The sequence below is a fragment of the Pelecanus crispus genome, chromosome 2, assembly GCF_030463565.1.
Source record: "Pelecanus crispus isolate bPelCri1 chromosome 2, bPelCri1.pri, whole genome shotgun sequence".
In the NCBI taxonomy this organism is placed as follows: domain Eukaryota; kingdom Metazoa; phylum Chordata; class Aves; order Pelecaniformes; family Pelecanidae; genus Pelecanus; species Pelecanus crispus.
The window spans coordinates 112,055,138-112,083,119 of NC_134644.1; the positions used below are offsets into that span (position 1 = coordinate 112,055,138).

General features: G+C 38.5%; 1 protein-coding gene across 1 annotated transcript; it reads right to left on the reverse strand.

Annotated features, from left to right (window-relative positions):
- On the reverse strand, positions 1–27,950 carry SOCS6 (suppressor of cytokine signaling 6). Its single transcript, XM_075705292.1, has 2 exons — positions 27,918–27,950; positions 1–3,777 (listed from the first exon to the last, which is right to left on the reverse strand). Exon 2 carries the CDS (start codon positions 3,650–3,652, stop codon positions 2,048–2,050), a length of 1,605 nt encoding a protein of 534 aa, XP_075561407.1. The 5' UTR covers positions 3,653–3,777; positions 27,918–27,950; the 3' UTR covers positions 1–2,047.
- Positions 27,951–27,982: the final 32 nt, after the last annotated feature.

The window sequence follows — 27,982 nt, forward strand, 5'->3', positions numbered from 1 at the left end:
AGGGAGAAGTCAGAGGAATAAAAAGAAAAGAGAATTCACACTTGCATACATGTATCTCAATGGCAGAGCCAACAAATTACACATATAGACTGCTCTAGATTTTTTTTTTTAAGTTTAAAACTTTATCAGACTAAAGAAGAAATCCTTATTCTCCCTCCCTTAAAAGCAAAGGCAGCCTTTATCTACCTTTGATTTTCTTTTTTTTTATTTTTTAGTTAAACATTATGGTCAAAAAATAAATTAAAAAAATATAAATTTAGTCTATCAATTCAGGCAACCCAAGATGTAGTGCTATTGCACCACCTTGCAGCAATACTGTATTCATTACTAAAGACTCATTTCAGGGGACAAAAGGCTAGATTAAACAAGGAGAAGAAAATTACCTCAACAAGAAAGCTGTGTCAAAGACGCACAGCCTTTTCTAAGCTGATGTTTACTGATTAGCAACTCCTACCAGACGTGGGGAAGATGACATTCTAAAATACAAAACAAGCTTCCCTCCCAAGCCAGCCATGACCCCTTTAACAAGTAAGTCATAAAAGTAATAGAATCATGGGGGGTGTGGGGGGGGTGGGATATGAAACAAAACAGGAAAATGCCATGGATTAACCTTGCACGATGAAAATATTACAGTGCAGAACCTGTATTCCCCACTGAAAGTCTTTTTTCCCTACAGAAGGTTAGAATAACTTTAAGCTTTTCAAATTCCAGAATCTTTGACAGATATCATAAACATTTACTTAATTGATTCAATATTTCATATGTCAAAACATATTTCGTGACAGTAAACGGAAACATTTTCTGCAGTCAATGTATATCCAAACCTCTTTTCCCATAATTTCAAAGGCTATGAGAACAGAGCTTTACAGATGCATTTTAAGCATCTTCCATCCAAAATGTTATCAATCCTGTTCCTTCCTCCCCAAAGGATATCCAAACAAAGGAGAAAACAATCCAAAGGACATTAGTGTATTACTGCATTTCTGAAGTGAAAAAAATGCATAAAATTATAAAATTTCAAGTAGTTTGAATATGTATTGTAGAAATCATCCTATTGGAAGTTTCACCCCATCCCTAAAATGGCTTATCAATTTATGTTCCCATAATAACAACTCCTAGAGCCAAATCCAGGAAATTCCCCCACCCCTGCCCCCCAAGAGGAGGTAACAGGGTAAAGAACAGAAAGAGGGGACCTGGTAGGTGTTCATTTATTTAACTGATGGAATGATTTTAAAAGGTAATATTTGACAAGGCCCCAATACCGCAATTTCCTTACAGGTACTACACATCGACTTTCACAGACTACTTTTTTTTTTTAAAGGCCATTTTTAGAAGGACAAAATACAGAGACAACAAGAAAGCTGAACCAGCATTCTCAAACACAAAATAGTGTACAGACAATACAAGGTTTAGGAGAAAGGTGGGTTTTTGCCAAAGATATGCTGCATAACCATGTTCTTATCACACAGCTCTGTCTAAGTTCTACATTAGAGCATATCTCTATAGAAATTTATAATTAAGATACTAGGAAAATTTTTTAGCATAGATGTAAATTCTGTAATTTAGAATACCAATGTTTTTTAGCCACGATCATTTTTTTTTTTTCAACAGGCTATTTTAAAGGAGAAAAAAATTTCATTCAACAAGTTTCATTTGACTTTTACTTATGGTTGAATACACATGAAATGTGCTTTCAATGCATAAAAATCACAGTGGATAGCAGCAAAGGACTTGGGGGAAATTAAGGAGAATTTGATCATTCACATTGTGATTAATCTGCACATTGATGAAAGACAGCTATTTCACACTTCTAAAAATAAACTTGAGATCATTCTTTCCAAAAAAAAAAAAAAAAGCCCCCCAAAATACACAAAAATCCCCAAAACAAACATAAACCCAAATGCATTACTTTTCTTTTACACACAAAAATGAAATATTTTTATGGCAGCAAAAGATTTTGATAATAATGAAAGTCTGTAAACTGTAATTCAATCTCTTTTTGTTGTTGTTGTTCCCAAAGTGCAAGATGCAAGACTCCCATAAGCTTTCAGTAGTGCTTTTCCTGTAAATAATCCTTCATTTTGTTTGGCAAAGGCAGTTTCTGAATCAGGTCTATTCTGGTGTACTGACGTATTACAAAACGACACAGGTATTGTAAAGAACGCACCTGCATAAACCGAGATACTGGATTTGTCAGTCTCACTGGGTAAGTTGCAGATCCAGGCAGTCGGGATCTCGAATAGCAGAAAGCTCCATTTTCAGAGTCCCTGATTGAATGTTCAATTAAGTCAACTATAGATGTATGTCCCTCCACATCTGGTTGTTCATAAAAGCTAAACCTACCATTTGAGTGTTCAATTCTAGTGTGAAGAGTTTTTCCATGGGAACGAAAACTCAAACTTAAAAGATAACGATCATCAGAACTATCTCGAACAAGAAACGAGCCATCAGGCACATTAGCTAATTTTCCCTCTGCCTCCCAACGTGTAATGGGGCCCCAGTACCATCCTTGTTTTGCAAGTTTTTTCAGTTCTTCTGTGAGACTTGTCACAACCATAGGACCACTGTTCTGTACAGAATCATAAACTCTTCCAACTCCAGGGGCAGTGTTAGGATCAAAATTCAAATGGCAGCGCATACTTTCAGCCACATGGGCATCTGTGCCATTCAATCCATTGAAGTTCCTTTGGATTTGATTATTCTGCATTGGAGGTAGCAAAGGTGAGAGTGGAGGGACATCGCTGTGATTAACTCTTGGGCTTTGCAACATGACTCCTGTGGTACCAATCAACAAACCATTCACCGTCTGGTCCACAAAGATATCCGGTGCAACAACTACATCCTGATCCACCTGGCTCTCTTCTTCATGGAAAGAATTTCCCCCCACTTGAGAAGAAACAGTTGAAACTTCCATGGGTGAGGAACTATCCAGACAGTAACTACGTGATCCTTCCAAAGGATACATTCCCTCATCTAAAGGCACAGTATACTGAATGTAGTCCTGAGGCATTAATCCAATAACTACAGGCACATGTTCATCAATATGAAGATGCAAGTCCCCGTTCTGAGATTCTGTACTTTTTAATGCATTGTTTTGTTCCTGGAACATGTTGTCCGACTGCAAGTCATGGAAGTCCTTTCGAACACCATTCAGTGCTGGGCTTGGATTAGAGGAATGGACCAAGGCCTTGACTTTCACTTCCATTTTGATGCAAGTCTCTTCTGAATTTGTAGGTCGAAGGGGCCACGGAGTTGGACTGTAATGGTGATTACGGAGGGAAGTGGATCTCAGAGGTCTTTGAGCTCGAACATCTTTGAAGGTTATTGGAGTAGATGAGGAAGAAAAGGTGTCATCATCTGCAGAGCTTACAGATGGTGTGCTGCCTTTGCCCTTCTGTTTTTGTTTTGCTGAAAGCCTCCTTTTTAATGTACCCATTAAGCTTTCACTTTTTGATCTATTTTTGCCTCCTTTTTCATCTTCACTATTGACTTCACAGCTAGCCAAATCTTTACCATAGCAGCTGCCAAACAAGGAGTCATCTTTTCCAAATTCACTTAACGATGGCTGCTGAACCACTACAAAGTCACTTTCATCTTTACTTTTATTTAAGTTAAAGGATTTGCGAATTGTTTTGAGACTAATTTTCTTCATTATGACAAGTTACCAAGTCTGGCTGATCAGCAGTGCTTGTGGTGATATAGCCCTAACACATGCAGAGCAGCTTCTGCTTCATTTATGTGTTTTATCCAGCCTCATTTAACTTCAAGAGCCATTTCCTGGAAACAAATAAAAACCAATTAACTTCACAAAAGAAATATTTTTAAAAATTATCCATAAGGGTTTCCCCCTCTCCAAACAAAACAGAAATTGCAGTACTTAAGTAACAGGCATCAAATAAAAGTAAATATAGAGAGCTGATTTGGAAACCAATCAGGCTCAAAAAATGGGATCTGCTACATCTGCCTTGGAGATTTCCACAACTTTTTTCTGCTTTTAGCTTGCTATTTTTTAAATATACAAACACATTACATCACACTCATAGGCATATATATTTCATGCACATATATAAAACTTTCAAGCACAGCAACACCCCTCTCTTTCAGAAAGCTCCTAAAAAAATCCCCACAAAAATAACTATAGCAGATAAAACTGTAAAAGATACTCTATCCGACAGGATTCCTACATGCAGGTTAAACTGTGATTAGTCCAAAAAAACATGGTCTTACAAGGTCATACTTTCTTTACACAAGAAAGTTAAGCAAGATTCAAACAGTTACATACTTACAGGAAAACTAACTCCCCTCAAAAAATCAAGGTAAATTAACAGCAAAGTAACATTTGTTTAGAGCAAATCATACAAGTCCCCTCCCGAACTTCTATGAAAGAAAAGTGACTTCCAAACTCTTTTTTAGTTATAGAGGAGGTCACATCACAGGCTCTCCTTGCCTAGTACCGTTAGAGCTTTTCTTCCTCCTGTACTTCTGCCAAGACTAAGTGGACACATCTGCTCAAGTCCCAGTCAACTCCTCCCACCTGGCATCTTAGAGTCATGTACCCACCCCCTCCATAAATTTGACTTTTCAGCTTGGTGGGTTTTTTTTTTTTTTTTTTTGGGGTTTGGTTTTGGGGGGTTGTTTTTTTTGTTGTTTTTTTGTTTTGTTTTCTTAAATTTTTAATGTCAGTTAGACCTTCCAAAGCAAGCAGCTCTGCAGAGAGGGGAAGAACAAGAAGGGAAAGAGAAAAAGAGGGAAGCTGCCGCTACCACGGAAGTAGGTACTACAGTTAGTACTAGCCAGTTTTCCATGTACCTCCAAATCTGTGTTACGTTAGCAGCACAAACTGCAGCAGCATCCTGGCTCCAGGCTAAGCATGGCAAGCTGGAGGGGTCTAAGAATCTTTCAAGAAATCTTCCAAGCTGGGGGGACTGAGGGGTAAGTAAAACAGCCCTTATGTACACATTTCCCACTTTTCTCCCATGGTATCACAATACAAGCAACTGAGAAAAATAGTACAATGAACTGGAATAAGTTTTATCAACTAAACAATATGATTTTCTTAAGTAACTATTCAAAAAATATATTAAAGCATGTAAGGAGAATGATTACTATAATCAAACAGCAGTCCATTGACTATTACTCTTGTCCAGCCCAACTTTTGTGGTCCTCAAGTACACAAAGGCTAAAGGATCTTATCCAAAGCAAACTAAAAGACAATGCAAGGCATCTACGGATTCTGAACTTCAAAATACCTTGAAAAATCTTAAGTAAAGCCCTGCTGCTGGGGGGTTGAACACTTCTCATAAACAGCAGAAGCACTAAAGCTTGATTTACTTGAATTTGTACCCTAGTCCTGTCTTCAAATCCCCTACACTATCTGCATCACCCTATTTCAAAGGCCTGTTCTGTCTTTGCCATAACCTCCAACATTTCCCAAGCCCATCTTTAGATTATCATCAGCTCCTCCCATTACCTCTTCTTAATTACCAAACTAAACAACACTTTCCTTTCTCTCAATGGGGAGAAACTAAAAGGTTTCTCTTCTGCCTGTAAACTCATTTACTTGCCATCAGCAAAGAACAAACATGCCCAAAAAAACTTGTTTCCTAAACACACACACACAAGACTAAGAACCAACTCTTGCTATAAATGAATATTAAAACCTTAAAAAACAGGACCAGTATTTTATTAGAAGTTCACTGCTTATTTTCCACTTTAAACATGATTCCTGTGGTACTTGGAGTCCTTAAAAAACATATTCCACTTACACAATTTGAAGATGATACCGAGATATCCATATGTATTTTCAAAGGTTAAGACACTACTTTTATTTCCCTTTTATTATGACAGATACATGCAGAACCATAAAATTTCATGCTTTAAAATACTGATGTTTAATATGAGCTCCATATGTTTGGAATAATTGGGAAATATGGAAGTACTGAAAACCATACATGAGTAGAATACATTTAGTGGGTTTTACATGCCTGAAATCTGGTGTATCAGAATAACTGACAAAGTATAGTAATTAAGAAAAAGCTAGATACAGATAAAGGGAGAGTTATATGTCAATTAAAAGTAGACTCAGAATGCCTTGTTGACCTTCTATTCCTAAACCATTTGGATTTTGCCATGTTACCAATTTACAGTACTCCTTTCATTATACATAACAAAATGAACCTACAAAATGAGTGCAAAATGTAACTTCAGGATTCTACACTGCTCCTATACTGACAAAGCCAGAGTATTTACTCATTTCATAAATTTAATTGTGCCTTTGTATTGTAGTACCAGAATCCTGGGAACCCTCACATTAGCCCCACTTGTGAAATCCACAGCATTCTCCAACTGCTTCTGACTGACATCCACAAGCTGATACTATTTCCACTTTACCAGATACATTCCCCCATCCTTGTGGGAAGCACATCATACTGGTTGCAAGTCCTAACCCTAAAAAAAGTAAGCATGAAATAAAATCTGCCTTCTAAGCTAGGGAGAAAAATAAAAGAACATTATCACATTGCTCATCGCAGAGAGAACATGTATAGAGCCCCAAATGGTCTGGTTCACCAATTTTTTTTATTGGTGTATTTCAAAAGAATATAGTTAACCTAAAGTTGACTGAAGGAACTATGCTTCTTCAGCTTCTCCGTAACTACAAGACTAAGCAAGTCACTTGAAAGAACAGGTTTTTATCATATACTAGTCTGTCTGTATCAAAATGTGGTGGGGTTTTTTTTTTAACAAATGAAAATCCAAAATCTAAAAATAATCTCAACAGATAAATCTCTATGGCAGCATATAGAGAAGTCAAAATTTTGTACTTTCAGAGTGACTATTGAGCCCACTTGAGCAAGAAAGTGTTTTACGTCTGTCAGCCTACCTTAGCAGCCAATGTCTTTATCAAGCAAAATGCATGATTGTCCAAATGCACAACTCATTGCTTCTACCATTGTAACATTTCATATAAAGAAATAATAAAGGTTTGAAGTTCAAATATAAACGTAAACAGTTCAAATGCACATAAACAACATGCATATATCCAGAATTCCAGCTCATTCATCCAGGAAAAGACAATGAATCTAGTGAATGGCAGTCCGGGTCAAAGCTCTCTGAAGTAAAGTGAACACACCTACAGATGAGAGTAAGCCTCTAAACAAGTCTTCCATATGAGAACCACTCTAGTTTATGACATTTCTTACACGTATTTTATCCAAGACAGGAGAAAGCAAATATACCCTGAAGTCAAATACCCTAATTGATCCAGATACTCTTCTTTCTTTGCACGTACTTAAATACCAGTAGCTCTGCATCGCACATTAATGTGTTTAAAAGCACTGTATAAACAGCCCTCAATAGAAGACACACTCACACACTCACAAGTGGAAAATCTTGCACTGTCTACATCTAGAAGAGCTGGAACAGAAGAGCCCAGCATGCACCCCTTCCTGGAATATATTAAAATGAGCTACTCAACTTCTTCACAACCCTCAGCACTGCAACAGCTTTGCTAGTATTTTGTTCGCATTATGGCATCACTGAACTCCCCCACTGATGTGCTCTTCCAGTGCCATCTGCTGTACAGTGAGTTTAGACAGCCTAACCAGAGAGACACCTCTAGATATTCTGTTGGCAGGTATTTGCGACTATAGACTCCAAACTATGCCAATGTACTCCCAAAGCCTGGTGGCTATGTACGCAGAAATACCTGGAACACACAGACTGAAAATGGGAGATTAATCAGACCCACAAAGAGAACGAGATGTTAACACACAGAACAGAGTCAGAATGAAATTCTGACTTAGGAACTTTCATCACAAATTCTGCATCTTGGAATCTTTAAAATTATGCAGGCTGACAAAACACAGGCCTCCTGACAAAAATTACCTGGTCTACCAGATTACTACTCAAACACCATGGTCCCCTTTGTGTTTATAAAAAAAATAATCAAAACTAAATTTGTGTGCCTCATTTTGAAGTGAAGAACAACATGTATTAATCGCATACAAATGGAAAATTATTAGTGGAGAGATTTAAAGTTAAAACTTTACAGGCTGCTTCTCAGAAATCTGAAAAGCCAGTCACACAATCATATATTAATTGTTCTTACGTTGGCCAGCACTGATTTATGAAAAACTACAAAAGCTTAAAAAAGTTTGTGCAAATCTAGCTTGAATATTCAACATTTTGGAGTAGTTGCAGTTTGATGCTACAAAATGGTTTCAATGGACTATAATCATATAGCTATCTCAATGCAGTGTTTGCAAAAGTACACCAACAAAAAGTTTATTTATATGGCCTTTATTCGCTTCTTATCTTTTTCACACTTAGGTTAGGTACATGCATTTCCAGCGACAAATACTATCAACAATGTTGCCAGAATACACTACTACAGAAATAAAACAGCATTAACTTTTAAGAGTTGGGACAGAAACCATCATACTGGGAACACAGAGCAAAATACAACTCGTGGCTGAATGAAGAATTGGCTTTTCAAAATTTTTATTAAAAATACCATCACAAAAATGGCTTGGAACTATTAATCCATGCTGCTTCAGATAACTTCAACTTCCTAAAATAAATGTTAATCCACTCTTTTATTTCCACAAAATGAGACAGTGGAGCATTAAACTTGATTTTTTTTTTTTTTTTAAAAATCTACAGCTGCACTATTCCTGAGAGGCCTTGCTATCCATTAGAAACATAATCTTTATCCTTATACTGAATCATAATAAGACTTAAATCACTTACAACTTCAAGTTAAGCAGAGCTTGCTTCATAACATTTGGCACAATTGTGCATGGAGCTAAACTAAAGAAAGTAATGTAGATAGTTGAGGAACAATCATGAAGATCTGAAGATTTAGAAGTTCCAGCTTGTGAAAAAGCTCTTTCTTTTTGTCCATGAGGACAGGTAGTAGAAGACATTCCCCAGAGAAGTTGTGCAGTCTCCATCCTTGTAGGTTTCTAAGATCCAACCATGTAAGGCCCGAAGAAACCTTATGTGATCTCAGGGCTGAGAGAAGGCTGGACTTGAGACATCCTGACGTGCTTTTCAAACTCAATTATTCTACAATTCTATGACTTCAAAAATTGTGAGCTGTCTTAAATTTAGTTAAACTTAGTATTTTAGATTTATTTTTAATAAAAATTCAGGTTTGAAAATATTTAGGAACTTAATTTCCAACTTCCACAGTAGCAGAAGTACTTCAGCAGTACTACAGATTTGTTAACTATTTCCACTGTTGAGCAGAAGAACATTCAGCTTATAAAGAAAATGTAAAAGCTAGAATTAACTGCAATTGTTGTACTACAGAGTGATTTTCTTCCATGGAATCATACCACGTACACTTCAAATGTATTATATTTCTAACATAATTATTTAAATTAGGAAAATAACTAAAAATACCTTGAAACTGAAAAAAGTTTCTGCATTCCTGGGGCATGACAAGCACCAGGCTTTCATTACAGTCAGATAATGAAGTCTAGTCTAATTATCTGCAGGAGTATGAGGTGTTGTTCCCCTGCTGCCCCCAAATTCTCGCTGAAATATATTCATGCATTGCTTGGAAGGGTGTTTCAACAACAGCATCTTAAGATAACACAGATTTCAAGTGCTATATTTTGGAAATTCCTGAATATCTAAATTCATTCCAGAATTCCTAAATCTAGTGATGTAAATTACTAAGAAGTTGTTCTCCTTACCTGTTCCCATTAATTTCGCTTTAATAATGAAGCCTGTATCACTAGAAGCTATTTCTTCAAACCAGTAACAGAAAATACTGACTCAAGATACCTCCTATGTACTTGTAGTTTCAGTCTGTATGAGCAAGAAACTACACATAAAATACTCATCAAGTAGAGATATTAAATATCTATTTCAAACACCATCAGTTTCTGATAGAACACATACAGTACACTGCAGCTTTCAGCTTTCTCACTATACATGCCATTAGCATACTGAAGATGGTGAGGCTTTTCCCTTCCCTGAACTTCAAGTAAATTCCTGCATTGTATCACTCTGTAATACGAACAGTCTTTAAGTGAAGTAATCTAAATTCCATTGCATACTCTTGTATCTTGAAAACAACAAAAAGGTAAGATGGTTTTAGTAGTGGCTTGCTTGGTAATGGATGAACATTGTTTTAATATAAGAATGTGAATTTTATAAAAGCCCATCCTCTCCTGCATACCTGCTTTTCTAGTGAGTGTGGAGAAGCTCAGATGCACACCGCAAAATTAGAACAAGGGAGGAGGGGAGGAAAAAAAAAAAAAAAAAAAGAAAAAAAAGAAGAGAAGCTCACCTGACAGTCCTTTGTACTCTTAACAATTCAAGAGTACTTAAAGCCACCTATATTTAAGCTAACTAATCAAAGACCTGGATACCAAGATGTTATTCACCACAAATTTAAACTTCCACCCTCTAAGATTTGAACAGCTGAGGAAAATACTGTCTAGAGACCAATATAATTTAATAGGTATTACACGGACTACAATTTAAAACAAAAAACCCCAACAGTCAGTCATGTCATTTCTCCTATTTTTTCTTTTTCCTCCTTTTACAAAGCTTCAAGGGAAAACAGTCCACGGGCACTAATGTTCTAACACCATACAGAGTAATCCTAATCACTATTAGCAACCTTTAGCAGAGAATAAGCAAGGTACGCCTTTGGTAATAAGCAGAAAAGTAAGGTAAAATAATAATGAAAACTTGACACAAAGGGATTTTTCTTCATCACCATTAGTGGAATTAACTGTATGCAAAACCAGGAACAGTACCACTGAAGAAGTCCGAATACCTTGACTGCTTGCCTTTGGCCTGCTGTTGAAAAAGGATGTCTCTTAACATCTGGATTTCCCCAATTTCTCCCCCCCCCCCCCCTTTAAACACTACTTAATCCATGACTGCTTGCAGTAAGTTCTGTTCTTCTTTCCCATATTTGGTTACAGGACAGAATATTTCTACCCGATTGGTAGTTTTCCTCTGGGGAGTAACTGAAGAGTGTTAAATGGCATCTTTGTATTACAGTTCATCTGTGTATATACAATCTTGTAACTACAATAATCCCATTACTACAATAGCCAAAACCAATTACTAACAGTCCTCACCCAAGGTCCCAGCTCCCTTACACACGGATGGCCGACTGGGATGCATGTTTGCTCCTGAGCTACCACAGACACACTAATCTGGTATATTAAACCGAGTATCAGCACCAGTTGATATCAGCTGGTATCAGCTCAAGAACACACACAGCATCACGAGACCAGTATTGCTGCTGGAGTAGGAAACTCTGGGGGAGCTGGGTGGATGAGAGCCAGAACAGTAACCACTTCAGCCACTCCTGCTACATCTCTCACCAACTGGGAATCAACACCCAAACAGGGAACAAAGCAGGCTGTACTTTTTACACATTTACTAAAAGACTGGCACAAGTATCACCTTTCATCACTTTCTTTTAAGCAGACAGCTAATAACAAAGTATACTGCTAACAAAATTTTTCAAGCATGCTGAAAAACTACAGGGAAAAATAAAGCCACAACTTGGCTCTAAGACCCTTATGAACTAACAGCAAGGGGAAAACGAGCAAACAAAAATAACCCAGCAGATCAATGTATGCCAAGTACCTAAAAAAGAAAAAAGTTAAACATTTTTGCCCCGTCAAATGGGAGAAGTCAAAGAAACCTGGTGTGTGTAGTCCATGTGCATTTGTTTCATTGCATAAAATCACATCCATTTAGCACTAATAAACCTTGGTTTTTCTTTTTCACACAGCTTTGCAGAAGCAGATAAAGAATGAGAGTAATGCTCAGTCAGGCTCAGTTTTCATTTCTTGCTATTTCACAACACTGCAGCAGCCAGCCTTGCAGTAGGCTGCCTGTCAGCAAAAAATTAAGTTTAGCTTCATAAGCAAAGGTTAGATTTCCTGGGAGATCATGTATAAGAAGTCCTTTCCGAGTAAGGGTCCATCCCACTTCTCCATCCTGACGGAAGGTGGATACACCAAAATGTTTCTCCTCAGTTGTAAGGTATGGTGATACCCTGAGCATGATAACAAGGAGGAATTTATGCTTATCTAAGATAATTATGCAATCCTCTTAAACCTTAATACAGTTATGTTAGGGGTCTGAGAAAAGTTGCAAGACTGCAATGCTTTACAAACCAACTTCTCACTTAGCAATAAGAATCAACATCATGTTCCATAAAAAGGACTAATTTTTAAAACCATTTCGCTGTAAGATTTTTGTAAAGTTACCTGTAGAAACCAGTATACAATAATAAACTGCCTTTGGCAAGGAACAGATGCTGTGACTACTTATTTGAGAACAACAGAAGTGTTTGAAATTAATATAGTGAAAACAAAAGGAAGAACAGGAAAGACATTCAGTAAAAAAAAAATTTATTTCTGTGCTTTTTTATGAAGAAGTATGAACAAATGCCTAAATGCTAGAACATATGTTGAAAAGAATATAACCTATCGAATTGTATGGACGCAGGCACCAAAACGCAATTCTAAATGCGGCTTGTTTCTGAATCCTGATGCATTTCAAAATGTAATTTTAGAAATGCTGTCCATCCTTTTAAAGCATACGCCAGAAAGACAGAAATAATAAACCAGACCATTCTCTCAAAATGATTTTTGTGGTCAGCAATAATCTGACCATTCTTTTAATATTAGCAACTAAATAACATAATTGTGAGAACCAGTTTTCCAGCCCTTCCCAAAAAAGGAAAGAAAACACTTAGCAGACATACAACAGCTGAATACCGCTTCATATTGACTTGCATTGATGTTGGTTTCGCTTTCAAAGTTAGCTGGGCTAGTTCAGGCTAGTACTTCTACAGCAAGCAAAGAAACATTGCTACTGTGTGCAACTTCCAAAGCACGAACAAAGCCAGCTGCAGAGGGCCTGATGCCAACAGATATTTTCATGAGGAGACATTAAACAGGTACCACGAATGATCTTTCTTACAGTGCTATCAGAACTGGCATTCAGATTCTCAGGCCAAGCCTCCACCACTGATCAACCCCGCAGTACACAGGGCATGTACCAGACAGGCAACATGGAAATGCACCACTCGGTTAACGTGTACGTGCTCGTCTGCGCCCAGGAAAATAACACTAGAAAAGAAAGGAAGACACTGGGAGGTGAAGGAGGAAAATACGGGAAAATTAACAGAAAGAGAAGCCTTGTACCATATTTCTGCTGAAAGCTATAAAGGTTTACACAGGATCACCACATACTTCCCGATACTACTTGCTGGTATAAACACTTTTTAAAAAAATGTTGCCATTCTCCCCAAATTATGAGCTGTTAATTTGTTATAATCATCCCACTTGCTTCTGCCTGTCCAGTTCATCTGATGTGAAAATGAAAAGAGAGGAAGTAGCATTCACAGACTGTAGCACCAAGCAAGTATGACTGATAATTATGCTTTCCTTAAGGTGCAACATGGGATACTCTCTTCTTGAAGAACAGAAGTGAAAAAACCTAAGCAACACATCAGGAGAGCTATACAGTCATATTCAGGGGTATGAGGGGTGGGGAGAGTTAAACCTAACTTACTGTAAACATCTCACTAGCCACGCTATCTAGCCAACAGGTGGCTTCATAGCACATATTTGCAGAACTGGTATCTTGACCAGCAAGGTGTAAACTGCTCACCTTCCCACTTCCATTTATGCTTATCTGACAGCCAGCCAGAAACGTATGTAATTGGCCTTCGTTCCTACAAATAACATTCACTGTGCATCGAAGATACGCAAAAATAAGAAAAAAATTCTGCACAAATTATTTCAAGGTAATACAATTACTTTCAAAATATCCAGAGGAAAAAAAAAATCTTTGTAAAAATACCCCAAAAACTTACTAATCAAATTAAGAACATGCTTCAAGCAATAATCCAAATTTAGTTATCTAATCTATTCCACCAGTAACAAAAGAAATATTGTTAAACTCTAAAAGATTATTTCACACAGATTTGTCTAAATTTATTCCACAGATTTGTCTAACACGTACATGAGCTGAAACAAAAGCAGCTGAAACAATTTTTTAAAACAGACTGGTTTGAAAATTCACTATACAGAAAAAGAAAATCCCACTTTTTCACAATATCAAGCACAGTCATGTTCTACAATTGAAGGACCTGTGCTGAAAGTAGGATTCATCTTCCTACTCTTCAGCTTCTCTAGAAGGCCTGAATGAATGGCAACAGAATACAGTCTTACACTGCTCTTGTACCTTACCATTCTGCCTTGTGTCTCAGGACTGATGATGGCTGCACCTGTGGCTTCAAATTAACCTCACTAGGTTAGCTTCCGGCTGGGGCTGAATCACCCTTTACATTCTGATGACCAGGTAGGATCTCTTCTTTACAGCTATCACACCCACCACTTCTACTGTGACATTTTCAATAACAATAAAAGCTTTCCTTCATTAGAAGATAACAGTCTATCCTCTCAATTCAAGCTAAGATGCAGCAATCCTTTATAATGCAGTTAACCCTCTACATAAATGGAAGGATTAAGTGGACCCATTTACGGTCTGAGGGGAAAGAGAGCACAGCACATTGATTAAAGAGAAATAGAAGCAGAAAGATCTTTCCCACATCATCTGTACAGCGCTTGCACATGGAAAAAAATCTCCAAGCATGCCGAAGAGGAAAAAGCAGTTAGTAAGGACATTCCTCAGAATCATGGAGGGGAAGGGACTGGTCTCTGGTTTGGGACTTTCTTCACTAAATTATCAGACACAGAAATACAATGTATTTGCTACAGCTACGCCACAAAGATCCTACCATTCTCCTCCAGACCATACAAAAAGGTTTAATGTCAGTACTGCACAATACTTGCCTCCTATCAAGCCATTCAGTTGCCATACAACTCAAAGATTTAATGAGTTTCAAACCCGCAGAGACTCCTACTTCCATGTCTTTACTTTTTTGTGCACATTACATCAGTTGATAACTTTTTTAATATTTCTATTTCTAATAGTAGAAAATTCTGACAGAGTACAAACACCAACAACTGATATATTACACTCATTCCCCAGGTGTGCAACATGAAAGAAATTTTTTTGTGAAATTCACAGAGATTTTGTTCATTCATTTTTTACTAAAGACAATGACATTTTCCCAAAGTAATAGCCAAGTTTTTTACTACAAATGCACACCATTAACACAAACATAACATACGCATAACATGAAAATATGCCCATTCAGTATAACACATTGAAATACACATTCAGTGAAATATGAAGCACCTGGGATGAAAAGGCATTGGCTACATTTAAATAATAATAATAACTTTTAGTCAGTCAAGGAGTTTCCAGTCCTTGAAATAATAACAACTAGATAAAATACTGTAATATAGCATCTCATATAAAGTACAGGCTACTACTCAAGAAACTAAGTTCCCTAGTCACTTCTCAAAGTTCACATTCAAAGATTATAGTTTATTTTAACATTACTTCCTATAGAAACAAAGCTCGACCAAGCTCCTTCTGTCTGCGTGTCCTGCAGCCCCTTCCAAGCTGGCCAACGAAGTTTTATCAAATAAGCAGATAGGTAGCATCTCAACTGAGGGAGCAGACATAGCAAAAATTCAATGTTCTTATATATAAATCCAAGGCATGGACATTTCCAAATACAGGAAAAGCCTTCTCTGGAACTCAAAAGTCTCTCCAAAACCAAGGAGGAAAGTAGCATGAAACAAATCCATTCCTCAGAGACACATTTCAAAAAACTGGTTCATTGTAACAGAAAAAAAATGGTCAAGATATCATGTATGTTCATTAGAAGCAGAAGAGGTTTGTTACTCTGATTTGTTTTTAATTTCTGATTAGCAGTTAAAAAGAGAAAGGCTTAGGCAATACTTTTTATATCACCGTGGTAAGAAATCATAGCTATGATACATAGAAAATGTTTTTAATTCAAAATTTGAGAGTCCCAATTCCTGAAGGGATCAGTAAATTCCACTAGCAATTTTACTTTCTTGAAAATTTTAAAATATAGTCACTAAAATAATCATAGACAACTTCTATCGGTGAGTAAAATCCTTTGTGTTTTCAGTCTGGAACAACAGCATACGAGAAAAATCATTTTATACTATTTATATAGGAAACATAGTAGATAATTGCATTAAGGTTCAAAGTTCAAGAACTCAAAAGTTGAAGAAAGCCAGAAGAGTTGCCTGTGAAATTTTCTTCTCTTTCTTGCCTCATATTTACATTAATTCTACTCTCCCCCACCCTTCAAAATGTATGATCCCATCATTTACTTACAGTATGCTCAGACAGAATTACTGGCTTCATTAAGGAAATTTTTGCCGTCACTATCTGACGCTTAAATGTTAATGCACAGGCATTCAATGCTGTATTCAATACTTCATGAGCCAGAACACAGAAAGCTCGACTTCCACTTTTTTAGATGGATTCATAAGCTGAATAATATGCACCATCAAGCCAATTTAAGGTAATTTAATTCTGAAATCTGAATTCTGAATTTTCATTATGGGAGTGATGGGGGGCAGGGGTTGACTTGTCGGGGTTCTCAGTAAACACATACTTAAACCTGAAATCTCCCCCATCTCTCCATGTAACTGTAAGATGGCAACAGAACCAAACGAATGCAACTCCAGTAGTTGACTGCAACAACAAATTGTCACCCACTGAATAAGATCAGTTAAAAGCTTGTGGCCCTTTTCAGGGGTTTGCTGACAATGGAGGAATAAGCCAAACACAAGACCTTGGGTTTCGTCATGCTATGGAGATATACCCAACCTTTCAGGATACCATCTATCACTGTCCCCTATTTAGTCACGATTCAACTTCCTGACTTTCTTTGCAAAATATCTGCTGAATTGTAAAGTTTGAAAGTCTCTTCAGCCCAACTGCTTCGTTTATCAAAGCAGTAAGCAAATGAATCACCCACCTTACAGTACAAAGAAGCATCAGGTAACCAGATGATGAGATGAAGATCCATCAGTGGTATGTATTTAAAGGAGTTAAAAAGATTGGGGGGGGCAGACGGACAGGGACGACGACCAGAAACAAAAAGCAAGATACTAAAGATACACGGGGGGCGGGGAATAAAAAAAAAAACACCAAAAAGAATTCTGCCCCACCCCAAAAGAAACCCTCAAATTAATGGAAGCGCAACCTACAAAGAAAGTAAATTCAGACTAACAAATAGGCCAACAATATTTCTGTCCAGAGTTTAAGCTTTGTATGACACAAACTAAGTCTGCTAAACTGGTGTCTCCAGACAGGCATGGAGTATTCTCACAACCTCTACCACATTCTGCTTGCAACACAACACATCTGAGGCTGATGGCCTGCTTTCCAAAAATATAATTCAAAGCAAAGTACATCTTGACAAACTGCAAAGGCCAGAGCTACAACCAGTCTTACCTAAAATAGAGATAAAACACCTGATTTTTGTCCAAGTTCAGATTTTTTTTCCAGTTCATCAAAACCCTTCTCCCCTTCGCACACACACAGTGGCTTAATCTAGGAAGTAACAAGATTTCAGAGGGATTTTTTTTAAATTAAAAACTCCTCAGTAGCCCTTAGCCTTATTTTTGCATAAAGAAGGAGAAGTACTGAGGTGTTAGCAGAACTGTATCAATGCCTACCTCATAGCTACACCTTCACCTACCACCTTAGGCATGGTCATAAAACTGTCCATCATTACCTCACAGAATCATACTGAATATAATACTGTGGCAACCACTTCTTTTTCTGGACATTGTGAGAAGTGGATGAATAATCATAGTAACCCTCTGCATCACATAAGGAGGCTGCACTGAGGGAAATCAAACTACAAATTCTAGCAACTTGGACAGTGGTCCTAGCCATCACAGAAGGGAAATTCTCGCTTACTCTTGATTAAGATACCCTGCTGTGCAGAAACAGTTTCAGATGCAGGATGAACTGGGCCAGAAAGTCAGGCCCAGGTTTCCCCTCTCCAATTGCTTACTCCACTAGAATGAGAAAACATACCATCTCTAGCCCTTTCTCTTTCGGCTCTGTTAATCTTCTGTAAAACAGCTTTAAAAGAAGGAACAGAAAACTTTTTGCACTACAGAACAGCCAAAAGGCTGGTGTTCGGCATAGCCCTCATACAGAAAGGACAGAAGTGGAGAATTAACTTGGCTATCTTACATTCTGAATGAGGGCTCTAGCTACTGAGCTGTTACATCCTGTATTTCACATCACTGGGAAATGCGGCCTGTACTGCTTGCAGTCTGTGAAACCTGTATGTGCAAATGACAAGGGAAATTTTAGCTATATACTTTTGTATTTAATTTTGTATTTCATTGCAGATAAATTTTGTCCATCACATGGATGCTAGGCCCAATGTCCACCTATTACATGGTCCCCAACAAGTAACAGTGACAACAGTATACTTCACTCACACACACTTGGGAATCCATTTTAAAGACAAAAGAGCATTTAACATCAAGTGTCAGGAACCCACTCTTACATAGTTATATTTGTATCTCATTTCTATTCTGGAACGCCTATGGTATTTAACAAGATGCAATTCAACTGAGATTAATATTGGTTTGGTCTAGGCTCTGATAGTACTTAATAGAAGGGAAAACTTAATCCAAAGCAAAAAGCCTACATAAATAATGTTATTGGAAAATTATTAGTAATAACTTCTTTCCAAGTGAATATACTTCTCTCTCTGTCACTGTTAGTAGAAAGGCTTTATACATACATAACAGTTACCAGATTCGTAACTCCATCTTCATCATGCCTTTAAGCACCTGTAGTTTAAGCGTCAAAGAACCCCCTCACCCAGAAAAATAAATGTGTTCCACACTGCCTAGGTACCTTACACAGTCTTGTTGGATATATGCAAATCATAACATTAGCAGTAAGTATTCTAAAAGGAGGTTTGAATAATTTTTTTCTCTTTTTTAAACTAAAGTCCATTTTTTTTCTCCGAAACAAAAAGTAAAACTTCAAGAGACTTAGTACCTCATACTGATGAAGAAAGCATACCATTTCCCATTACTACTACATAAAACAATTTCATTTTTAAAGAGACAAATTAACACTGAAAGTCTTTCAAACAGAGGCAGTCAAAAGTTAGTATAACATAGAAGCAACTTAATCCGCAAAGTTTAAAAAAACATTTTAATCCAATTTTCTGAAAAACTAATAGTACATGGAAGGTAATTCATTAGGCTGGATTTATTTACTATATTCTGAAGTGAGAAAAAAATCACTTCCAAGAGATACAAGAGAGAATTTAAACTGCCTTTCAACAATTAATCTGAAAATAAATCCAAGTATTCCTTTTGTTTGAAAAGTCTATTCCCCCACTATTTGTACTTAAATAAGTGCTTATCATAAAACTACCAGCTTTGATAATATTTGGTAAGTACACAAGCTCCCTATTGCCTGCATCTTCATTTTGCAAGTACTCCAATCATTATTTTAAACTCCTCTAAATACAGTCAAATTTGGAGGGGCCAGGGGGAGGCACATGGGTAGAAGTCTCACTCACTCTTCCAAAACTCTAAGCACTGAAAGACAGATTATTTTAACAGAGCTACTCACACATTCACCTTGATGAACCGATACCTAAGTAAAGCAATAATACAATATTTAAAGCTTCACTACCAATTCTGAAATCAGTTTCATGATCTTCAGAACCAGAAAATGTGTTTCATACAAAATGGCTACAGAAGGGTCACATACCATCAGGTTTCTTAGGAGCACAGCACACAAAAACAAGACCGAAGGCTCATAATTCTTTCCTCTTTTCCACTATTACAACTACAAATCATATTTATTGCAATCCTTATTTCAGTATACTGTTTCCAGTATCTCCAGCATTTTATTTCCTCCATTGGACTCTATGTGATTCATAAGCTAGCCTGTCAACTGCTAAACAATGTTAACACAGTTTTAAAGCTTTCTAAGGGGATAAATGCTTAAGAACGAGACATTTGAAAGCTATCAAATGTTGTGATTAAGTGAATATTCCTCACTTAAAGAAAGCTGGTACCTGTATCAAACCACATACAGGAACATTAGGTTAGGATCACTGTCAACCTCAAATCCAACCAATTTTGTACATGGAATGTCAAACAGTATCAGCTACTAAAGGTCAGTCTTTCATGGTCAGTAAAACAGATCCAGTCAGTGAAACAGAAGACGGGTGTTTTTACAGACAAGCCAGCGCAACACAACAAACCAGAAACGGGGCAGGGGGACGGACAGGGGGACAGACAGGACTTCCTTCTTTCTGTTTAAAGACTGGGGGAATCTTCAGTCAGGTGGGTGCCCAAGAGGAAAGGTGCTTCTTCTCCGAGTACTTCCTGTAATTTAGTGGCTGCCCCTGGAACATGGTCCAGCAGCAGAACCTGGATCAGTGGAGTAGAAGTTGCAACAGGTGTGTGCCTGCTCGCCCCCACCACGGATGGCCTGGGTGCTCCTCCAGTGTCTTAGAACGCACTGCAGACAGTAATCCAAGCTCTGCATTTAGGAAAGTGAGAATGCAAAACGCAGCTTATTTAAAATATTTCCCTTCCCATTTCCACTGGCAGGAGGCCCAATAAGAACAAAGAGCAAACTAATTATCTTCTTCATGGTTTAGAGCCTACCCATATATGGGAAACAGGAGACATGGCTGTGCTCGAAGTACTGCGAAATACACAGGGTAAACACACCTGTACAGAGAGTATCGTCTCCATCTAAGCTCACAGAATTACTTTAACATTATGTTTCCCTTAAAACAGAAGGTGAAACATTAAATAGGTTTTCTAAATTGACAGTCCTTTTTAAGTGCAAGGGATGCTTTTAAGAAGGTGTGTACATTAACACTGCAAAACTACTGCACTGACCAGAATGGGAACAGAATTTTGACTGCATGGGCAAAGCTGCTTAGCCATCTTTTTTATGAAGTCCTGATTTGTCAGAATAAGGCCTTTCACAGAACTATACCAGTTCTGACAAAGCTTACTCTATATGCAAATTTTCTAATTTTGGGTCAAAACTAGAGACACTCTTAATTATTCATGATTAAGATCAGGAAGTTCTTTTTTCCCCCCTCCTACACCTACACTCTCATCACCTGCAGACAGAAACATCTCACTACCCCAACCAGCGAATCTGATGGAGAATATTTTAGTTAGAGTTTTTAGACAGACAGTGGTTTGTCCTGATGCATACTTTTGGGTTTGGGATTGTTTGGTTTGGGGTTCTTTTTGGTGGTGGTGGGTTTTTTAAATAATATTCCATGGAATCAGAAAATAATTTTCTACACAGCCCTAAACAATCTGATTTTACTAATATTCCATCCCGATCCAGCAAAGATTAATTAACTGTGAGCAGACATTTAAACCAATGGGACTGCTCACTGTACATTCTGTTTAGCTTGCACATGAAGAATTGGGGCCTTACACTGAGCAACTTCACATTGGTGTATAAATTCTTGTGTGCAGGATCAAAGATAAAATTGTCACTGTCTCTAATGAAGTAATATGCTCTATGAGATTTACCCAAACTCAAAGCCCTTAAGATAGCTATCTCCAGAGCAAGGTCAAATTTCTGCAGAGCCAGGAGTATAGAAGCCCAGCTGCAAAAGCTAGCTAAGCTTGAAAGTTCAAGCATGAAAAAAAAAAAAAAAAAAGATAGAGAGTCATGTACATGCACACAGCCTGTTTTTTCTCCTGGTCTCTCTGACATACATATAAACTTACACACACTATAAATAAAATGAAAAAAATATATTAGCTCAATTTAAAAAAAATGAGGATACATACTTTTCAATGCTGATATACAGAATTTCTGTTCCTGTTTTCTCTGTCAAACAACATTTAAAACACTGCAGATTCCGAAAGCACTTTTTGTAATATACAGAATATCTGACTCCGTGCTGATGTAACAAATTCCCTTCACCATCTTCTTTTGACCATCACTGGAATAGACTGCAAATAAGGCTAGTGCACTGCTCCGTATAGACCCTCTTTTATCCCTTCAGTAAGGGACTGCGGAATATTTACATTTACATGTAAGTATTTTCCCACATAACTAGATTTTTTGCACAAAATCATGCCAAAGGCCTATAGCTAATCCTTTATTACTTCTCAATATTACTTATTACTAACCAACAGCTCTCGTCCTTTCAAAAGCCAAGAAGAGAACAGTCAATGTTTCAGCAAGCCCTGGATTAGCATTGGGTTTGCCTCTGTCTTCCACTGTAGAGAGAACAGAGAAGGGAAGAAAAAAAGCCACCAGGCACCTACCTTACACAGACCCAGATTTCAGACCTTACACATAAACTACCGACTCATACCTCTGAATGCACAAACCAACTATTCTGGAGTCAGTCTCCTCGGGCTGACCAAAATTCCAGCCTGGAAAAGTTCCCCAGCACAGGTTTCACCCAAACCAGTATGCCTGCACAAACAGCTTCTGTTCAGCTAATCCAGCGAGAATTCCTCCCTTGCCCAGTTCCCACCAGCTCCTGAACGAAGAGAGTCAACCTGAAAAGCTGCCCACCCTGTTTTTGGAGTATGGCTTCCACAAATCTCATCCTAGCAGGCACACCTTCTGTAATCAAAAACCTTTGCCCTGATGCCACTTGTCTTCATTTCTCTATTTCAATTATTAAACCTCCTAATCTTATACCTACTTACCAACCAAAAGGGATTCCAAGGGTATTAAAACCCATTACTGATGCCAAAACCGGTCAACATTACAGGTTATAACTGCCCAGTCTTGTAGTACTTACTAAGGCAAAGTCAGGGGAGATAGGATTCCCTAAATCAGAAGGAACAAAAAAGTAAATTTGACCACTCTATCAGAGACATCTTGGGATCAAATAAACATGCTTCGGAAACGTTTGGAGTAGCCTACTAATTTGTTCTCAACCTATTTGAGGAATGCAGACTGCTTTAGAGAAGGAAAAACAATCACCTACTCAAGACTCCTACAGACTGCTGTTTTAGCACATTTACCAGAGAACGTCAAGATTAATTAAGAATAAAACTACTCAAGAAAAACAGAGATCACACGCTGTAAAACCAAGCCTGACTGGAATCTTGTTTCCAACAATTTTGTCATCAAAAGTTGCGTTCTATGTACTGTTTTAAGTAATACGAAATATCTTTGAGGAACAATACCAAAGGTATTAAGTCTACAATCTCAAATCCTAAAATTCATTAATTTATCTGCTAGATGCATTTATCCTATTAACTAGAGAGCATCAAAACCCTACACAAGTCCTCTTACAGATCAGTATCGTATACCATCCAAGTTAAATAATACAAATACAGTTGCTGATTATACACTGCACTGGGAAGCAAAGAAAAATACCACATATCTGTATGATTTACCTAACAATACACATAGGTTCATTTTCATTGTTTACATTTTTTAACTAGAGACCACTTAACAAACTCTGAAAAAAACACTAACATCTACTGTTTATACCTTCACTTCCAGAGAAAATGGCCCTCACCCAAAACTGTTTTACAGCAGTTTACAGCAAAATTATTTGGTGTTTATAACAAAAAACACACCTACTTTACAAACCTGAGATTTTTTTAAGACTGCCAACCTATTGCACTTGGCAGATTACAAAAGAAAAGAATGTCTCACAGAAGACAGGAAGCCTCTTGTGCCCTATAAACACACAATAGGAAGCAATGTTTGGAAAGCAGCACCTGGACAGAAATGCCCATATATGGCATCCTTAGGTTGGGGTTACCTTCAAGCAAGGAGATTTTTTTCATATTCCTTCAATGGAGTTTTAAAAAGTCAGAGGCAGAACAAGTCAGCCAATGTACCTGCATCCACACTAAACTAATACTTACATTTAACTTACAGTTTTCTTGGTGATGCAGCAACCAAGAAACATTTTTTTAGGTAACATGTGGCTTACGTCCTTGTCATGAATGAAGCCAACTGAGTTCCTCAGAGTCCAAAGTGTTAAGTGAATGGTTACCGACACAGAAGAGGGACAATAATTTCCAGAGTATTTTATCATAATATCTTCCAGAAGAAAGTTTCATGACAGATAATAGCTTAATTAATTTAAAAAAAAAAAAATCTAAAGGTAGGTCCTTCGATCCACATTACAGACTCTAATAAATAGCAGTCAGATTTGCAAAGCCATACACCTTAAAACTTCCTGAAATTATCTGGAGTTGCAGATGCTTATTGCTTGCATGCCTGTACATGACAAAAGCAGGAGTCAGAAGACCGTGAAAACTGGTAGAAGAAAAAATTTGCAGCAACTTTTAGTTAAGTAAGCTTAAGAAACCAGAGACCTACATTTCTAACACTTTGATCTGAAAGTTTTCTCACAATAAGCAGACTAAGTCATATTCTGCATCATGTTGCCCTTTCAATTTCAGTTTGTGTAGACTCTAGCAAAGTTTGTGTAACCTTCTTTATATAGTTGATGTATTAGATAACACTTGACATACAGTCAGTTTTACATTTTCATCCAGGGCAATAATTCAAGGCCAGCTTGTTTTGGTTTTGGTTTTAACCACCAGGAGAGGCTGAAGTAGGTGACATGTTTTTGTTTCAATAGCTTAAGATCATTAAACTACACTGGGGGGGAAAAAAAAAAACTACAGCAACAAAAAACCCAAAGCTACAAGTTTTTAAATGTTTGTTTTAAAACTAATGTAACTATTTTAGCAGAGAAATTTATCCAACTTACATAGTACAGAGTTTTAATTCAGAAATCAATTATTTCTAGAGGAAAAAGCAAAAATAACAATAAAAGAAGTAATCTACTCTGTGTCATGAATCTTTATCTGCTGTATCAGAAGCATATTTGAGTAGTATGAAGCTGCTTTTTAAACATGGACAATAAATGTCTTGCTTTCTAAAAAAAACCCATACTTCTGTATGTAACTTGTCATCTGAAACTGTCAACAAAAATTTTCAGGACCGTTTTTTTCAAAGGATACTTCCTTGTCTACTACTACTACAAATTTATTGGGAAGCACTGGGACACAGGCTCTAAGAACTTCAGAGCTTTGCATCAATATATATATTGTCTTCTGCAGACTGCTATGTATTTCCAGAAAAATAAGCGTGCATTAAAATGAAATTAAATTAGGTTTTGGCACAAACGTAAGGATAAGGGACATTACCGGATATTGTTACTTGTCTTTAAAAAAAAATTTAAAAAGAGGAAACTCAAAGTTCTGTACTTCTTTTCAGTTTAATATTTTACTTTACAAAATATACAGTTAAGTTGCATAAGAACACTCTTCTGCTTTTCAATCCTAATCCTATCCAACTTATACTCAATACATTTTAGCATTTGCATTCCTAAATTAGACTGCATTTACTTTTATACTACTTGCGTCTTATTTTCCTCCTTGGAGCATCACAACCACTTGAGCTACCCCCTCTAATTTGTTACTAACACACATTAAAGCACTATCAGCAAAACACTGAGACAGACACGAGCAGAGAACAGTCTCCTTTCTATCTACTTTATGTTATCACTCACCTCCCTACAACACATTGCACTACCCAGACACTACCAAAATAGTGCTGTGTAGGCCCAGGAGGTGAGTAAAGCAATAGCAAATAAGGCATCTGAGTACGGTATTACCCTGGACTGTGGCCTCAGTTTTGCCAGCAATAATGTAGCAAGTACGTATTGAACTCAAGGCAACACTATTAGATGAAGACTTTCAAATGTTTATGTTCAAGTTACTGTATGACTACAGAAGATGTCATAAGAAAGAGCAGAAAGAATTAACTTGCTTCCTAAGAACTCTTACTTAAAGAGTTCTCTTGGTCACTCCACCATTTCACTGTGCTAAGGAGAGTCAGGATGTGTAATCTACTTGCAGAAGAATGCAGACCAGCTACCATTTCTTCAAAACATCCCCCTCTAAGAGTAACCCAAGGAGTTTGACTGACCTACTTCACAATCTAGGATGAAAAAAGTTAATAGCACAGTATAAAATAACATACATCTTTTTTAGATTTCAGTATGTCAAGTTCTCAGGAAGTTTAGGACTATCCATCATGTCCTCCTGAATCCACGTGAACACTTTGATGCTGCATATACACAGTGTGAAGAAGTGATGCTCACAAAAGCTCTGGAAACACCACAGTCCTTCTTCATTACTACTCCACAGCCTTGCAGCTTCCCAGGAAGTTATCAAATGCAGGTATCTTTATATAACACTACACTGTGACCACTCATACTTTTAAGTATTAAGACTTAATTTCATTGAATTTTAACTTCAAAAAAAAAAAAACCAAACCACACACCTACTTAAATCTCAAAACTCAGGATATAGGGAATACATGCCTCATTAAGCACACAACATGTGAACCAGCTTCTAGTAACAGTTCAGCTCCAAACAGCGCAATGCCACAAAACTAAGAAACATATAATAGGAAGTGAAGACTCCATTCAAGTACTGCTTAACACTTCATGAAAATAAGCATTTTGAAAATGCTGAAATTTGCCTTCCGTAAGTTACACATAAAACTGTGAGCTATGATTACTGCCTTACTGCATAAGGCTCCAAAAATACCTACACATTCTCCAGTGGTTTGAAGTCTCCCAGCCAAGCTAAGTAATTTATTTCATAACTCTACCAAAGCTTCCAAATCCAAGGATGTGTTTATTAACATGAAAAAATAGTGCTATTTTTCCCCACCCAGAGCAGAAATGCAGATGCGTTACTCCTCAAGCACTTGTGCAGACAGCAGCTCTCTTAAGACAGAAGGCCTGCAGCAGGCATTTTTTAACTACAGGTGTATTAAGAGGCTGGACATGGCATAAGCATTCCTGGCAGGTAGGAAAGAGGGGTTGGAACCTAATGGTGAAAGGGCACAAGAATTTAGTTACTGGAAGAGAAGCTTTCCCTGACCGAAGCGTATTCTGAAACCAACTCTCCTTAGCAGAGTAACCTACTCCACGTTAAAAAAATGCATTCCGAAATAACGTGATTTTGAAAAAGTGGGGAGAAAAGACGGAAGAATGAAAGACGCAGTCAAAGCACCTCACATCACAGAAGCCTCTTCTGCACTTCCTAAAACCTCAGTGTTTTGGAAAGGCTTTTTTCTTAGGCAAATAGGTAGGCATGGGCCAGGACCAGCTGTTTTCTGAGAGAAGTGGCACCATTAGGGAATGAGAACGTAAGCAGAAGCTTGAAGAACAATGAAAGCCAGTAAAGTTTGGGGGTTTGGTGTTGCTTTTTTTTTGTTAAAGCCAAGTTTTTAAGTGCCACCTGTCACAGAAAGCAGCCTTTCTCTCGCTCGCCCCTTCGAGAGCCCTTGGAACCCCACCAACAACGCGGCCCCCGGCGCCGCGGGGCTCCTCCGCCACGCAAGCCCCCGCAGCGGCTGCCCGAACCCCCACCGCCGGCCACCCGCCCTGCTGGAGACGGGGACCCCCCCTGCCCAAAACTGAAGACGGGTTTCAGGGCGGCTGGGGGGGGGGGGGAATCAGCCTAATTCGGCCGCCGCCGGTAATGGCACCGGTAGGAGCAGGGTGCACTTGGGCAGCGGCCCAGGGGAGGAGGTGGGGAGGCCGGCGGGCCCTACCGCCGCGGCTGGCGGGGGCTAGAAGCCGGCCCCGGTCCCCTCCTGTCACGGCGGGGGCTGGGCAGAGCCTCGGCGGCCCGGGCCCGGCGCCGCTCCCCGCCTGCCCGCCCGCCTTGCAGGCCGCGCCGCGGCCCCGGTGCCTCCGCGGGGCCTGGCGCCGTCGCAGGCTCGGGGAGCCGAGCAAACAAAGGGAGAGGAGGCCAGGGCCAGGGCCGCGGCTCGGGAGGAGGGCGGCGGGCAAGCCGCGAACGGCGCCGTCCCCGTCCCCCGGCTCTCCCGCCGCCCCCCAGCCCTCCGCGGCCACCGGGGGAAGGGAGGGGGGAGACGGGCCGCGGCGCGCCCGTTGCCCCGGGGACGCTCACCCAGCGGAGGCCGCGGTGCCCCGCTCCCGGCGCGGGCCTCTCCCCGGGCACCTCGGCGGCGCGGC